The sequence below is a fragment of the Tiliqua scincoides genome, chromosome 8 (assembly GCF_035046505.1).
Source record: "Tiliqua scincoides isolate rTilSci1 chromosome 8, rTilSci1.hap2, whole genome shotgun sequence".
NCBI classification, from domain to species: Eukaryota; Metazoa; Chordata; class Lepidosauria; order Squamata; family Scincidae; genus Tiliqua; species Tiliqua scincoides.
In genome coordinates, this window is record NC_089828.1 from 32,102,418 (window position 1) to 32,119,833 (window position 17,416).

At 47.1% G+C, this 17,416-nt stretch overlaps 2 protein-coding genes across 2 annotated transcripts; one reads left to right on the forward strand and one right to left on the reverse strand.

Moving 5' to 3' along the window:
* The first annotated feature begins 417 nt into the window (after positions 1–417).
* On the forward strand, positions 418–9,845 carry TMEM221 (transmembrane protein 221). The gene is made up of 3 exons (XM_066636199.1): positions 418–785; positions 6,655–6,740; positions 7,885–9,845. The coding sequence occupies exons 1-3, from the start codon at positions 493–495 to the stop codon at positions 8,403–8,405; spliced, it is 900 nt and encodes a 299-aa protein (XP_066492296.1). The 5' UTR covers positions 418–492; the 3' UTR covers positions 8,406–9,845.
* A 2,531-nt stretch (positions 9,846–12,376) lies between these two features.
* On the reverse strand, positions 12,377–15,841 carry BORCS8 (BLOC-1 related complex subunit 8). Its single transcript, XM_066635439.1, has 4 exons — positions 15,718–15,841; positions 14,227–14,339; positions 13,134–13,198; positions 12,377–12,693 (listed from the first exon to the last, which is right to left on the reverse strand). The coding sequence occupies exons 1-4, from the start codon at positions 15,752–15,754 to the stop codon at positions 12,588–12,590; spliced, it is 321 nt and encodes a 106-aa protein (XP_066491536.1). The 5' UTR covers positions 15,755–15,841; the 3' UTR covers positions 12,377–12,587.
* Positions 15,842–17,416: the final 1,575 nt, after the last annotated feature.

Here is a 17,416-nt window from a genome sequence, read left to right on the forward strand (position 1 = left end):
AGTCCACTGCTGTTTGGTGCTGAGTAGCTGGGGAAAAAAATGGTTGGCAACCTTCAGTCTCAAAAGACTGTGGTATAAGCCTAAAGCACCCAGTATTCCCAGGCGGTCTCCCATCCAAGTACTAACCAGGCCTGATACTGCTTAGCTTTCAAGATCAGACGAGATCAGGCACATGCAGGGTAGCAGTTGCTATCAGCATCAGAGGGAAAGGCGGAATATAAACCAGTAAAAGAAAAAAAGAAAGAAAGCCAAGCCAAGTCAAGCCAGCCACTTGCTTCGGATCCCTCTTTAGGATGGGCAAGCAGAGAGGACCCAGAAGAGCAGGGGGGCGGACTCGCCCCCTCCCCACCAGCCCAGGCTCCCAGCCGGGTCCCTCCCACTCTCCGCCTCGCCATCTCCAAGGCAGCGCGCTCTGGGGCGAGTTTGGCCGGACTCTCCGCGGCGGCTGCTCAGCGCGGGCCCCGCTCGCCCCTCCTCTGCGCAGCAGCGACCATGCCCTCCTCGTACGGCCAGCGCGCCCTGGGCGCCCTGGTGCTGCTGGGCAGCGTGTCCGGCTTGATGGCCGTGCTGGCCTCCATGCTCATCTTCCAGGTCCAGGCGGGCAGCCGGGCAGGAGCGGCGGCGGGCGCGGCGGGAGGAGGGCTCCCCGAGGGGGCCGGCCGGGTGCTGCTGCCCGCCTCGGCCGTGCTGGCTTCCCTCTGCCTGGTGCTCAGCCTCAGCTGCCTCCTGTTGAGTCTGCTGCACGGCTACTGTGGCGCGGAGAGGTGCGCTCCGGGGCCAGACAGGTGGGTACTGGGGGCCCCTGCAGGCCGGGAGGGAGGCACACCTGCGGGGGAGGTGCGTGGTCTATACCACCACCAACCCCCACAGTGGCGTAGCCGGGGGGTGCAAAGCACTAACAAACCCCACTGCAAAACAAAGGCTGCAATCCTAACCACACTTTCCTGAGAGTCAGCCCCATTGAACCAAATACGACTTCCTTCTGTGTAGACCTGGTTAGGCTTGTGCCCTTAGTGCTTTGCACGCTGCGGTAAGGCTCTCTGCAAAACTTAGTGCTTTGCCCCCCTCTAGCTACGCCACTGCCCCCCATAAGAAGATTTAAAGTCGAAAAAGCCTACTTCTCCACGATCTCATTTCCTGTCACTATTTCACCTTTCCTCCAAGGAGCTCAAAGGGGCATAGTTGGATCCCCCCCCCATTTTATCCTCACAGCAACTCTGTAAGGGAGGGAGGGAGGTGAGGCCCTGACTCAGGGGGAAGAGCCTCTCTTTGGTCTGTGGAAGGTCCTACTAGGTTTGTTTCCTGGCACACTGAGTTGAAATGATCTCAGGAAAGACCCCTGAAGTGCTGCTACCAGCCAGAGCAGTCCGTCCAGGGCTATATGGACCAATAGTCTGGCTCGGCATTTAGCAGCGTCCTGTGCTTGGGGTCCTCCTGAGCTCAGAGGTGGAGCACCTGTTTTGCATCTGGAAGGTCCCCAGTTGCAAAACCGCGCAGGAAATACCCTTGAAGTCTTGGAGAGTTGGTGTAGGTGGAGAATGGTCTGACTCAGTGTAAATCTCAAGGGTCCAGAGCTCAGTGGGGCTTCAGAGATTTTCTCAAAGGTCCAGAGCTCAGTGGGGGGGAGATCTGCTTTGCATGCAGAAGGACCCAGGTTCAAAAAAGGAATCTCCCTGCACTCAGACATGCCCTCACATCCAGATTGCCTTTTTTTCCTTCTTACTGTGTTTATCCATGTGCATATATGCATGGGTAATGTGGGGGGAGAGGGCAAAGAGGTACACATGAATGGCAACAAGCAGTAAACACAGGTGGCAGGACCAGAAAAATATGTGACAGCGGCACAGATAAGGCAATGTGCAAACTTTTTAGTGGAGAGGACTTTGAAAGGAAAATAAGAGTGTACTGGACTGTATTTCACATTAATGTTTGTGGCCTGAACATGAACAGAAATGAGTCCAAGAGGAACTACCCTCTCCCTTTTTCTCAATGCTTGTGATGAATTAAGAAAAGTATTCTGAAGATGTGCAGAGTACCTTTCCTTACTATGGACATCCAGCTATGGGAGCAGAGGTGGCATCAGGGCTCTGTAAGGTAGTGCATTGATCAAGGGTCCATACACCTGGCTAGGTCAAACCATGAACCCACAGTACCAATGTGCCGTGGGGGGGGGGGTGTTTCAGGGCAGGGCCCTCACCTCAGGCCCTCAGCACTGAATGGTGCTGGCACTGAATAGGGGTGAGGGCAAGCAAAGTCTTTGTGGGAGCACTTAGCCCTTTGCTCTCTCTTGGGCTACCCATGGGTAAATGGGGCTTCCTGCAATTCCAGACTTGGGCTCCTTCCTATTCACACTTTCCTGAGAGTAAGTCCCATTGAAGGCAATGAGACTTACTTCTGAATAGACAAGCATAGACTTGTGCTCTTAGTTTTAGCAACTCTTTTCTTTGAGCCAGAAATGAGGATTGGAAAGTAGCGCAGAGCAAACCAGAGGAACAATAAAAGTATGGCATGGAGGAAATTGGCAGCCCAATCCTATCCACACTTTCTTGGGAGTAAGCCCCATTGACTCCAATGGGACTTACTCCTGAGTAGACATTCATAGGATTGGGCTGTAACTTACCACCACTAGCCAAACTGGGTTGGATTGTTCTTCTTTTGGATCATTTATAGCTAAGTCATATAGATGTGCTGGTGCCCTCTGGGTCAGCTATATATAAAAATCTTTTTTAAGTTCTTTTTTAAATGTATAAAAATGTAGATTGTTTTAAATAGTTTGTGCAACAAATTATGGTGTTGGTTTTTTTTAAATGAGGGGCTTTATATAGCTCAGCTTTATATAGCTAAGCTTATATATATAGCTTAGAACTTCACCAAGTCTAAAACCGGCACTGGGTCTGCAATGTGGGCATCCACCTTCAGCCAGGACCCTGGTCTCCAAATCATTAACAAATGCGATGCCCCGTTTCCTATGTGCAATGACCCACTGCATGCCTTTGCATCACTTGAAAACGCCACTTCCATGTACCAAGTGACAAATGGCTGAGCAGCTCCTGGTCTTGGTTAAGAGGAACACACTTTGGCAAATCTCAATCCCATTTTAGGCTGGCTCACAGAAGTGGAAAAGAAAAGCCCATGTGACTTCATGCCTGGAATGTCAACAAGACTTCCTGTCCAGTGCTTGTCACATGCCTCATCATAGTCACCTTTATAATGACCCTGTACTACAACCATCTGAGCTTGATGTCACCAGCAAGGTCAGAAGCAGCTTGCCTCTAATACCTGATGCCAGGGTTTATGTTGTAGGGCCATTAACAGAACCTCCAAGGTTAGGAGCAGCTTGCCTCCGAATACCACATGCTGGGCACAAGTAGTGGGAAAGCATCAGTAAAGGCAGTCTACCTTTGAATGTTAAGTGCTAGGGACAGATGAGAGAACAACCATTGCCTTCACATCTGAGTTTCCTAGAAGAATCTGGCTGGCCACAATTGAAAATAAAACTCCAGCAAGACTGTTCTTCACTCCAACTGTCCCTGTCCACAGGGGGCCATCCCTATTTTCCAGCTTTAAAGGCTACTTACCAAAACTTCATGAAGGAAGACTGGCCTTTCAGCAGCTAACAGTCACAAAAGCAAAAAGTGAAACTTCCATGGAAAGGGGTAGTCTGCCTTACAGAATGCAGAGGACAAATGACAGGGGAGGATTGTTGGCTACATGTCTGTGGGCTTCCCATGAGGCACCTATGTGGGTCAGGAGACTGGACTAGATGGATATTGTCTGATCCAACAAGGCAATTTCTTATGTTCACATAATACAGATTGATGGAGGATAGATCTGTCAGTGGTTACCAGTAATGATAGCTTCATGGAACATCCATGGTCAGAGGCAGTCTGCCTCCAAATGCTGTGTGCTGGGGACAAACAACAGAGGAGGGCTATTGCCTTCATGGCCCACTTGTGGGCATCCTGAAAGCATCCGGTGGACCCCTGCTGGCAACAGGGTGTTGAATTAGATCTACTTTGGATCTGATCTAACAGACCAGGGACAGCAATCTTTTTACTTCCTTTCATAGAACTCCAGTTCCTGTTATGGGAGAACTATTTTATTCATGTTTCATAGGCATTTTATTAGTAAAAGGAATAAATCCATTTCGGGCCCAAATCCTAACCCACTTTCCAGCACTGGCATAGCAGTGCCAATGGGACGTGTGCTGCATCCTGTAGCTGGCTGGCACTCACCAATGGTTGGTTGGCAACCTTCAGACTTGAAAGACTGGTATAAGCCTACAGCACCCAGTATAAAAGTCTCCTCAAAGTAAGGGAATGTTTGTTCCCTTACCTTGGAGTTGCATTGCCCTTATGCCGGTGCTGGAAAGTGGGTTAGGATTGTGCCCTAGATTGCTTCTCTTAATTCTAGTTTTCTTTTAATCCTGTTTTGCTAATCCCCATCTCACCAACCTGCACAGAAGCCTCTAGAATCAGTCTGAATACACTTAAGATTGTAAACTCCTTGGTGCGGTGATCTATCATTCCCCTCCCCTTTTATTCAGGGGTTAGTTTGCAGGAGGAGAAAAATTTGCAATCCCATATCGGGGCAATTCAAGGTCCTATGAAACTTGACCTTAGGCCAATTCACTCTTGCAGCTTTATCTACCTCATTGGGTTATTGTAAGGATAACACGGGAGAGAGAAAATAGTATACCCTGTACATGTACAATATACTATGCCTTGGAAGATGCATCTGACAAAATGCAACAAATAAAGTCATGCAGTTGAATCACATTTGCACCAGTGTTCTGACTTTACCTAATTTATTCCGAGTTCCTCATGGCCATGAACTGTCAGCCTCACTCACTGAAATACTTACTCTCTTAAGTGCTGAGCTTCAAGCTGGTGCTGCCCACACCCTTCCAAGCCTTTCTGCAGCCATAAGGTCTAGAACTGTTGGGTTACAGCCCAGACTCTCAGTTGCTTTGCATTTTGGACTTCACCACAGTCATCCAGTACTGCTAACATGCCGCTCCAAAGCTCTGTCAAAGTTCCTGTTATGATTTAAAATTCCTCGACCATGAGCAAGAGCAGAATCCAGCACTCTGGGTTTTGCTTTGTTTTTGGAGGGAGGATGAAGGCTCATTAACGCCCCATCTCACGTATTGCATCTTTCCCACGTTGTTGCTGTCATTCTGAATTACTGCTTCAATTCCCCTTTCCCCCTTTTCTCAAATGCTCTGAATTTTGGCAAACAAAGTTGGTGCTCACCCACTTTAATCCCCCCTCCCTCTCCCCCTCTTTTTGCAGTTGGCAAAACAAAGCCCCTTCTATTCTCGGGGACAATGAAAGGAAAAAGCAAAGCAGTGCATCCAAAAATTTCTCTGTGTGAGCTGGCAGCTCCCTGCGAAGATATTTTAAAAACACAGTTGAACCGCAGGCTAGCCTGCCCCGCTGCACCGAATGTCCCACATCACTGTCTGACCAAGATGTGGTGCTCGCTTGGTGCTTGAAGGAGAGCCAGGGTAAAAACTACTTTAGCCAAAGTACAGTTTTCAGGTTTATTAACACAGGTGGGCGTTATCATGAAGTAACGAACAACTCACCGTCATCTGTCTGGCCACTATTTATTTTGCTTTTTATTGGGGTTCTGCAGGGACTTGTTCACACATTAGTGTTCGTCCCTTGATTGCCTGCAAGATCATGTGAAGGTTTGCATGCATGAATAGGCTCTGACAGGTAAACACTGTTGAGAATATAAGTAGTGCCTGATATGCGAAGCTGATCAATAAGCACACATTTGGTGGCCTGGTTACCAACTACAGGCTAGGGATGAGGAGGCTGGCCCAATTCCATTTTTTAATTGATCTAGAACAGCAATTTTCAACCTTTTTCATCTCACAGCGCACTGACAAGGCTCTAAAATTGTCAAGGCACACTATGAATTTTTTGGCAGTTGGTAAGACACACCACACTGCCTGTAGGGGGCTCACATCCCCCAATGGCCCTACTAATAAACGACCCTCCCCCAAACTCTTGTGGCACACCTGTGAACCATTCACGGCACACCCATGTACCACAGCACACTGGCTGAAAACTGCGCATCTAGAAGTTCACTTAGCCCTGCTCCTGAATTTCAGTTTTAACAAGGAGAATTCCTAACATTAATTCTTTAATTGGAGCATGCAGATTGCCACAGCTTTCAGTGTCCTTCTCTTCACTATCTTCCCCTCTGCATTACCAATGCACATATAGAAGACACTGCAAATAATCAAATTTCATGTGGTCACATGTATGATTGTAAGGAGATCCTTTCTGTGTAGTGTTTCAGTGATCTGCACATGTGTTCCTGTGCCTTGCTGAAACACCACACAAAAGAATCCTGATGCAACCATTCATGTGAACTACTCTTGTTGAAAAGTAGTAGTAGTAGCAGTAGCAGTAGTAATACAGTCAAGATCATCATCATCCAGTCAATAATATTGGGGCATTTGGAACTCCAAAACCCAGGGGAAAATATGTGTAACATCAAATACTGCAATAAAAGAATGGAACAGGGCAATTTGCTCATCCTCCTAACACATATATTGATAATGTAGCATAAATAATGGCTCCTATATGTTCTGTTACTAGTACAACTAAGTAAGAACTTGCTTCTTTTGTATCCTAGAGCTGACTGGTTCCTGCTGGACAGCCGCAAGGTCCGGCATGTGGCTGTTGGTTTGTTCTGCTGTGGAGTCTCAGTCTACCTAGCAGGTATGGTGTTTTCCCCCAATGGTTCATTTCCTGTCTTTTAGAGATTAGCCATTCCAGCCACACTTCATCAAAATTATTTTGTATCTGAAAAATGTGTGCTTTGAATCAGCTCTCTCTTGCCCTCTGCTGGAACCGAAGTGGTGAACAGTGCAATCTTTTGCATGTCTACTCAGAAGTAAGTCCTGCTGCATCCCAGGATTGCAGCCAAAAGCAGCGCAAAAGTTTTTGGCTCAAAGTGTTGAATGATGAGTCTTTCAAACTTGCATATATTTTAAGAAATAAAGGAAGCTCTGCAACAAGAATGGGCGCTTTAAGAAAAGATGCCAACATTTCAGACCAACAGTTATTTTCACAACCAGACCAACAAGCAACCTCTGATTTCACAGGGCCCACTCCTATCCAACTTTCTAGCGCCAGTGCAGCTGCAACGCAGTCCAAGACAAGGGAACAAACATTCCCTTACCTTGTGGAGGCCTCCAAAACTACATTCCTACCACAGGATGCAGCACACATCCCATTGTCATGGCTGCACCAGGGCTGTAAAGTTGGATAGGATTTGGCCCAGTCTCCTAACTGGCAGTTAAGTCTACTAGAGCTAACTCATTAAGGCCCCAGTCCTAACCCGCTTTCTGGCACTGGCATAGCTGTGCTAGTGGGACATGTGCTGCATCCTGCAGTTGGGTGGCACTCACGGAGGCCTCCTCAAAGTAAGGGAATGCTTGTTCCCTTATCTCGGAGCTGCATTGCCCTTATGTCGGCACTGGAAAGTGGGTTAGGATTGCGCCCTTAGGCTGCAGTCCTAACCTCACTTTCCTTGGAGTAAGTCCCATTGAACACAATAGGACTTACTTCTGAGTAGACCTGCTTAGGATTGTGCCCTTACTTTCTCAGGGCCAATTTCTCACTTTGTGTTAAATGGGGCGGTTGGAGCTGTGGGTATGTGTGTTTTGCAACTTAAGTAGTATTTCAAGATTTATGGGAAAGAAAAAGGAGTCGTATAGAAGCATTCCTCTAGGACTGAAACCTGTTCATTATATCCTGGAATTGGAAAACGCCCAGGGGAAATGTTCTTTTTTTCTTGTGTATTATAATTTTTCATAAGATTTGTAAATAATATTAAAGTATGTCTCTGTCTCAATTGCAGCACTTTCCATGTATATGCTAGTTCTGTTTGAGATTGAAACCGGAATCACTAGTGCCTGCATTTTATCTTCCGGTATTGTTGTCCTGTTCATCACTGTGATCCATGTGCTTGTGCGGGCATCCAAGGCCTCACAGCATAGCCAATCAGAACTGTCCCACACCCTCTATGAAAATGACTCTGCCCGTGGCAGCGAGGCCCCTGCCACTCACCTCAACAACGTCAAGAACGTGGTTACTCCAAGGCCACGGCCAGAGATCCATCGGGAGTTCTCTTACCCACCATACATCGAGCAGAAGTCCCACCTCACCACCCCAGCCAGCAGCAATGTGACCTCCTCCGGGAGCACTGGGCCCACACCTGAGAAGGAGAGCTACAATGTGCCCAGAATGCATCGGACCCTTTCGGCAGAGTCGGACTTTTTGCAGGCCCACGGGAAACCTTGGAATGGAGTGACGCAAGAAATGAGGAATGTCCTCTCCCGGAAGCCAGCTGGTTCAGGGAAAGATTCAACTTTGGTGTGAACATAAAGTGGTCCGGAGTGTATCGGACCAAGGACTATCCAACCCAGCATCTGGTTTTCAACAGTGATCCACTAGATGCCTCTGAAAAGCCATCTTTTCAAGAAGGTGATGGCCTTCTGCTACTGTTTGCCCCCAGCACCTGGTATTTGGAGGTAGACTGCCTCTGTATGCAGAGGTTCCATTTAGGTACTGTGGTTAACAACTAGATAATCAGAAGAGCCCTGCTGGATCAGACCAAAGGTCCCGCTAGTCCAGCATCCTGTTTCCAACAGCAGCCAACCAGATACCTCCAGGAAGCCCATAAGCATGCCATGAGTGCAGCAAATCTTCCTTGTGGTTGGTCACCACTAACTGGCATTCAGAGGTTCACTGCCACTGAACACGGAGGTTCCATGTAGCCATCATCACCCAAAAGTGCCTGATGAACTTATCGGCCATGAACTTCTGTAATCTCTAGTTCAAGTCATTTTGGCTAGTGGCTATTAGCACATCTTGTGGCACTAACTTCAATAAGTTAATTCTGCATTGTATAAAGCAGTCAATTCTTCTGTGTGCTCTGAATGCATCAAAGATCAACTTCATGAGGTGACCTGCCTTCTAGTATTATGAGAGAGGAAGAAAATATTCTTTTCCATGTTCTCTAGATCACACATAATTTTATAAACTTCAGTACATAATTTCCCCCTGCTTAGTTGTCTTTCTCTCCCTCTCAAAACCCCAAACATGTTTCTTTGTGGGCAAGGTGCTCCAACCCCCTGATCATTTTGGTTGCCCTTCGTTTTCCACAGATTAATATTAGCACAAGTCATGGGCCACTGATAATATAGAGCCAAGTGGCTAGATGCACATAGACATTCATGCACGTACGGAGGAAAACGGAGCATCACACACACAAGATTTCCCCTGCAATCTCCCCTACTTGGGTAATGGTGAAATGGCAGCCCCTATTCGCAAAACCGTGGGTGCTATCCAGCATCTAGTTTTATCCTAAGAAGTGAGGGAAACAAGGATCAAGATGTTAACTTCAAGCCAGGAGGCAGGGCAAGAACTGGGTCCGCTATCAGCTCCCTGCCACCAATATGAACAATATGAAGAACATAAACACCATAACATAAACACCAAACAATATAAGAACAGCCTTGCTAGACTGAAGGCTCCATTTTGTCCAGCATTGTGTTTCCAGATCAGCCAGATACATCCAGGAAGTTCAACAAGGCATGAAGGTTACAACTATCCTGTGTTATCTGACCCCAAGCATGTGGTATTCATAGGCATGTTGCATCTGAACATGGCAGTTCCATTAAACTATTCTATCATTGTTGTTACTGTTTATATAGCGGCCCCCCACTTACAGAGCACTTTAGATACAGCAGGGGTCTCCAAACACTTCAGTATGAGGGCCACACTGTATATGATACACGTATTATTTTTTTTAAATAAAATAATGAATAAAACTTAAATGAATGAGTAAGTTGTACTTGGATCTTGTTGTAATCAGCATGATATGATTTTACAAATAGCAATCTTACCACCCCACCCCATACATACTGCTTCCTTCATGGGTGGACGCATCAGGTTGCTGGTATTTTGCTATCCAATGAGCTTGTTTTTTTTTTTTTGTTAAAGTGGGAAATAAAAGTATCAGGACATCTGTCCACAGTTTGATAATGATGAAGATAGTTGCCATGTAAGCTGCAACCCCACCCCCTTGCCAAATTTCACCTCACTGAGTGAGGCGGTGAAGCACCAACTATTCACTGCCACTTCCTACTGCTGCTGGGGCTGGGTTTTTTGCTCTGGGGACTGACAGCCCAATCCTATACATGTCTACTCAGAAGTAAGTCCCATTAGAGTCAATAGCACCTACTCCCAGGAAAGTATAGATAGGATTGGGCTATCAATAAGTGGCAGCACTTTGGCAGAACAGGGGCAAGCACCTGCCGGACTACGAGTAGGGGGCCCTGCTAGGAGGCCAGGTGGGTAGGTATGGTGGTGGGGAAGTGTTGAACATTCTGGCCTGCTACAACATGCTGACTCAGAGCCTTGAGCCAGGAAGAGGCATCCATGGAAGATCACCCCAGAAGGTTCTGAGCCTGTGGGGATAAGGGAATCCCCATAGGTACAGAGCTTTCTGGGGTGATCTTCTGTAGAAATATCTTCCTGGCTGAGGGCTCTGCAGTTACCTGGCATGTCAGTAGGTTGTTGTGGGCTGGAACATTAAGTCTTCCTCACCACTGTGCTATGGGCTGGGTAAAATCTTCTGGAGGGTAAAGACCTCTGAGATAGAGTTTTAAAAAAACAACACATCTAGGAATTGATAAAACAGACACAGAGACAACAGAGGGAGGGACAGGAGAAAATGTTCTCCTGTTTACATTGCCTCTATATGAGTGTTTCAAATATACACACATAATTTAGCTGCAGCTACAGAATAGGGAACCGGCAGCCCAATCCTGAGCTGCCTGGTACACAGAGCTGCCGCAGCACCGAAAATGGCTACCACGGCAGCCTGAGTGCAACTGACGCCTCAGGGGAAGGGAAAATTCATTCCCTTCCCCGAAGTAAAGAAAGTAGCCCTGCAATGGGGCTACTTGATTCTGCGGCAGCTCCAGAGCTGCCGCAAAATCAAAGAGTTTTGTGTAGGGCCATGTGGCTCGCTACAGAGCTCAGGATCTGGTGGAGCTGAGCTCCACTGGTCCCACCCTCCTCCTGACCCCTCCCTCCCCTGAAACGCCTCCTCCCTGCCTCCCACCCACCTACTTCTCAACCACATGGCGATTTGGGCAACCACAGAGAGGCAGAGCACCAACTATCCACCTGCGCTAGCCCAGCGCTGGCAGGCACTGAGCAAGCTCTGGCGCTTGGCCGGCACTAAGGGCTGGCAAACGTGCTTTACGGCACATTTGCAACTGTGCATGCCGGGGGTGACCTGGCGCATGCTGTTTAGGACTGGGTCCTAAGGTTGCAATCCTATACAAATTTACTGGTGACTAAGTCCCATTGAACTCAGTAGGTCTGAGTAGACTCACAAAGAATGGGGTTATAAGGCTTGGGGCACAATTCTGAAGTTCAGTTCGACTGGTGCATGTGCCTTGCACCAACCCAGGTGTGTCATGAATGTGCTGTAAAGCATGTTTGCACTTCCTTGAGAGTCAGCTGACCCAGTGCATGGCGACCAAATCCAGCCTCCACAATACTGAGGAAAGGCAAGTTTGCACCAGCTGAGGGCAGCTGGTGCAGAGGCTGGAGAAAGTGGTGGGTGGAACGGTGTTTTTTTTGGGGGGGGGGGTTTGGGGATGGGGGAAGACAGACTGGGGGCAGCCCAGGCCCAGGAGGGGGGTGGGAGCGGCCTAGACAACTTACGCCCCTCCTGGCCAGCCCAGCATTACACCAGGCTGCTGAGTAGCACCTGGGGGGGTAGGCTGCCATGTGACATGGGTTAGGAGGAAATAAATTCCCTTACTTCAAGTTGCACAGCAGCCATCTCCTACCCTGTGCTGGATACAGCGCAGGACAGTTGGCCTGCTTGTTCCAGCACAGGATAGGATTGGGCTTTTTGCATCCAAGCCTTCATAGAAAAGATTTGCAGAGGGGATTTGAAGGTTGCGAGTGAGGGAGGGGCTCCAAAAGTCAGCAAGGAAGAAGATAGCCATTGAGAGATCTGTCTTCCATTAATTTTAATCTAAAAAGATGAAATAAGTAGTGTTTTGTAAGAAGAAGAGTTGCTGGATTGGGCCAAATTGTTGGGCAACAGTCAGCCAGATGCCATTGGAAGGCCCACAAACCTGGTATGAAGGTCTACCCGGTTGTTTCGCAAGGACTTGATACCCAGCTATACTGCCTTTGAACATGGAGGATCCAGTTAGCTATTTCTTATCGGCCATAATAATCGTAACTACTCCATTAATTGTATAACAAGGGAAAAGAATTACAACATACCCCAAAAAATCCTTGCTTGAAGGAAATTAAAATAATTTTTTGTGACTTTATTTATTTGCAATAAGTATTACTTAAATATCAGCTCAAGATGTAAGCACAACAGTAATAATGTTAAAATAGAAATTTACACTTAGAGGCCAGCATACATCACTGTCTCTGCCGTGTGGCACAGCCAATGCTCCTCAGAATCTGGCACTCCTCTGCATATGGGGAGGGGCTCCAGCAGCTTCTGTACGCTCAGAACTACCTGCGGGTGGAATTCAGCTGATCTTTCACCATAATGGCATGCCGGAGTATACCTTCAATGCTCTTGAAATAGACAGAACTGTCCTTCATGTTCTTGATGGCACTGGAGTAGGAGAGAAAATGAGACTGGCTTGGTAGGAAGTGCATCAGAGACAACACGTTCACACGCATCCCCATACCCTGCAACTGATCAGACACATTCAAAAGGGACCTGCTGGATAAGACCAGTATCCCATTCCAACCATGGCCAGGCATTTGCCCCAGGCAAGGGCATGAAGTTAACAGCCCTCCTCCCACTGTTTGCATCTGATACACTGCCCTGAACATAGAGGTTCTCTTTTTCTATCATGGGTAAGAGCAGTCAATAGACTGAGCCTCTGGGAATTTGTCTAGTGCTTTTTTTTTTTTTAAAAGGCACACTTGGCTGAGCATGTGGGTAATGAAAACCAGAGCCTTTCTGTTTCTCCACTTCCACTGTCTGGGTTTTTAAGAAAAGAGAGCTGGCACTAGAGAACATATGATTTTGGAGGCTTTCTCCAGTACCTGCAGGCATACTCCACAGTGTAGATGGCTCCTTGGCTCTGTTCTTCCCAGCTCTGCATGTCAGCCTGAGAAACAGAAGTCAAGTGAATCTGGCTGGCATGGGAGAAGGAGAGATCTTCAATTACTTCCTCTTTTAGATCCTCCACCCCTCCCTCCCTTGCCCAGAAGTGACAATGCAAATAGAATGGTTGACTGAGGATCAATTTTGTTTGGCACTTTGCAATCCTTCAATCATCAACATGCACAGTTTTCCTGAAACTGGAGGTATATGTTTTCCAGTAGGTCAGTGCAAGAAAAAATTAGCTAAGACCATCCATGTGCCTCTGTGTGAGTTACTGCTCTGAGATTTTACTGACTCCTGCAGAATTTCAGCATGCATCGAGCTCTGCTTAGATGTATGCACATACTGCTCTTTTGTTTAACCATTTTACAACTTTGTTCCGGCATATTTATTCTATATCCTCCCCAACTATAAGGGTACAATATAGGAGCAAAATCAGAAAAAAAGGTGGTCAGGGGAGAAGAGAAAGGAAAAAGTGGATTTCAGAGGCATGATCTTTGTTCCAGTTGTAAGAGTTCTGCAAGAGGTATGGTGCTAGAATTCAGAATAACACTCCCATCCCAAATTCATTTACTCTGAAGCAAGCCCTACTCATTTTGATGGTGTTTCAAGTGAGTATGTTTAGGATCACAATGCTATTTAAACAATTCCATTTTATGCAATGAGGGGGATAGATGCAGGAAAGGCACTGGACTTCACAGTCAAGACAAGGGCTGCCTACGGTACTTTCAAACTGCAGCAGCATGAATAGTGGTTAACTTCTTCCAAGCTGTTTTGGGTATTAAATGAAAAACATAAAAACTTAATGAGAAACATGCTTGGGTCCCTCCTCTCCGCCCACCCCTCTCCAGTGACCCCTAAAACTTCACTGGTTTTTCCAATCTAACTTTGAAGATTTCTGATCATCTCTCTTGGCTGATGTTTAATAACCCAATCCAGCTAATGCTACACAAACCTAAATAAGACCAGAGGCTTTTCATAATTTGTAACCTAGCCCCACACTTCTTGATTCTAATTCAGAGCAAAACTTGCTTTGTGTTGAGCCAGTTCTGGGAGGGACCGCCGGACATGCTCCTGAAGTCGATATAAGGCGACAGATGGTTCGTTGGCCAAGACGTACATGCTCTCGGTAAACTTGTCTGTCACTGGAAAAGAAACAGAACAAACACATCACTTTTTTCATGCTGCAGAAACCCTCACTTGTAGAATTTCTACCTGCCAGGCAAATGTGGCAGAGCAAGGGGTTTGGGTCCAGGTCTCCTAGCCCTAGAAAATACATCACAGTGTTTAAATATCCAGGAGTAAAGTCAGTAAAAGAAGCAGCCGGCCCTATTACACCTTCTCAATACAACTGCCCCACCCCCCATCCATGTCATTGTTCACATTAATCCTTTTATGCCCAACCTACAGGTGATCCCTGTTGCTTATATGCAATGTTGGGCAGAAATGGCTTATTAATATCCTGCCTTTCTCCCAAGTAGCTCAGGGCAGCGTATGATGCTGCCCTATTTCATCCTCACAAAACCCTTAGAAGTAGGTTAAGCTGAGACATAGTGCCTGGTGCAGGGTCATCCAGTGAGCTCCATGGTTAAGCAGAAATTTGAATTCAGTTCTTGCAAGCCCAAGCATAACAAGAAAAGCCTGGTTGGATGCTTCAAGATAAGACAACAAGACACAACCTGCATCCTGGTGCCTTCCCTTGCATCTGACAATCTGAGGCAGCCCACCTCTATAACCAGGCGCTTGCACATACCTACTATGACTTGTAAGAACATAAGAACAGCCCTGCTGGATCAGGCCAAAGGCCCATCTAGTCCAGCTTCCTGTATCTCACAGTGGCCCAACAGATGCCCCAGGGAGCACACAAGGCAACAAGAGACCTGCACCCCTGTGCCCTCCCTTGCACCTGGCATTCTGAGGTAGCCTAATTCTGAAAACCAGGAGGTGGCACACACCATCATGGTTTGTAACCCATGACGAACTTTTCCTCCAGAGATTTGTCCAATTCCCTTTTAAAGGCATCCAGGCCAGATGCCATCACCACATCCTGTGGCAAGGAGTTCTGCAGACTAATTACATGTTGGGTCAAGAAACATTTTCTTTGGTCCGTCCTAACTCTCCCCAAACTCAATTTTAGTGGGCGTCCCCTGTTTCTGGAGTACACCATTCCGGACCACTGTGGCTCCAATTTCTCAGCGGACGACGCCTGTCACTGCTTCCCACGTATCTGCTTCTCAAATGAGAGGCACTGGGGCTGCAGAAGTGGATGACAACTTCTGACTGGAAAATGCACTCTGTACATGCCCAGAGGCACTCTTTATCCATGACATTTTTTTTCAAAAGGGTTCTAGCAACGAAAAGAGACCCAGTACGAGACCTGCTCCCTTGTGCGAGTGTCTCATTAACACCACCACCCAAAAAATTCTGTCCGCGCTGCATTCAGCGCCCTTTCCATTCCCGCCCGGACGTCTTTCAGTGACGCACAACCCGGAAGTATCTCCCCGCCATCATCGCTGCCGTTACCTTTCTTCACCTTCAGCTGCATCTCCGGCTCCTCCATGGTCCCCAGGCGAGCCCCAAACGGGCAGAAGGAAAGCGGACCGTGAATCCGAACCGGAAACCCAACCAGAAAGCCGTTTCCGGTAGACTGGTGCACCCCCAGAAAAGGGCCTGCTGGGAAACGTCACCAGGTGAGAAAGGTTCCTAAGCCTGGCAGTCCCTTCTGGCTGCGCCCCTCCTGGGGTTCAAATAAACCCCGAACTCTTTCTGCCTGCAGGGATCAGGCTGAAATGCCAAAGCCAGGGGCATGCACTGGGTTTCTTCCCAGCTAGGCTGCAGTCCTAGCCACACTTTCCTGGGAGTAAGCACCATTGACTATAATGGGACTTACTTCTGAGTAGACAGGCAAAGGATTGGGCTCTGGTGCTGCCATCCCATCCACACTTTCCTGGGAGTAAGCGCCATTGACTCTAATGGGATTTACTTCTGAGTAGATAGGTGTAGGATTGGGCTCTGAGGCTGCAATCCTAGCCACACTCTCCTGGAAGTAAGCTCCATTGATTTTAATGGGACTTACCTCTGAGCAGACAGGCATAGAATTAGGCTCCAAGGCTGCAATCCTATCCACACTTTCCTGGGAGTAAGCCCCATTGTCTCTACTGTGACTTACATCTGAGTAGACAGGCATAGGATACTTAGAAAGAGGCATTTTCAATGGGCAGAGGGTAGTGGGTGAAGCTGGATCTAGAAATAGATAGGAAAGAACAAAATGGGGAGAGAGAATGAGAGAAGAAAATAATTGTTTTACATTATTATTATTATTATTATTATTATTATTATTAACAGTATTTATATACTGCTTTTCAACAAAAAGTTCACAAAGCAGTTTACAGAAAAAAATCAAATAATTAATGGCTCCCTGTCCCAAAAGAGCTCACAGTCTAAAAAGATGCAACACCAGCAGACAGCCACTAGAAAAGACACTGCTGGGGTGAGGTGGGCATCAACAAAAAATGCCATACAGTACATCACACCCCACCCAAAAAAGTTCCCCAGCCTTTCTTGAGCAAATTAGATTTTATATACTATTTTAAAAGTAGAAGCTACTTCCAAAATAAATCCGGTTCCCTCTTCTCCATTAAAAGTCAGATGTTCCCCTGGGTTACAGGTCAGCAACTGGTCACACTCTTTGGGCCAGGGTGACCAGACACCATAACCACAGAAGAGGATCAGGTACCACACAATGTAGGACATCCATGAAAAATGTAGGACATGACAAAATCAAAACAAAAAACACTCATATATTGATTTCATGTGGTTAATTTAAACCATTACCTTTAAAACTATATTGCATATAATTTACTAAGTACAAGAAAGCTATGTGCTACCTGCAGGGGCCTGCTCACAGGGAAAAGGAAGACATTGACCGTAAATTCTTTTCCAGGACATGAAGCTGAAAAAGAGGACATGTCCTAGAAAAAGAAGACATATGGTCACCCTTCCATGGGTTGACTCTGACCCTTCTCTCATCTGGCCTTAGGGCCCTATCCTTTCCCACTTTCCAGCACTGATACAGCTGCAATGCAGTCCCAAGGTAAGGGAATAAAGGAGGCCTCTGTGACTGCTGTCCCATCCCCGTCCCCCCATTTGCAGTGCATGTTCCATTGGCACAGCTGCATCAACCCTGGAAGTTTGGATATGATTGGTCCCTGACTCCCTCTTC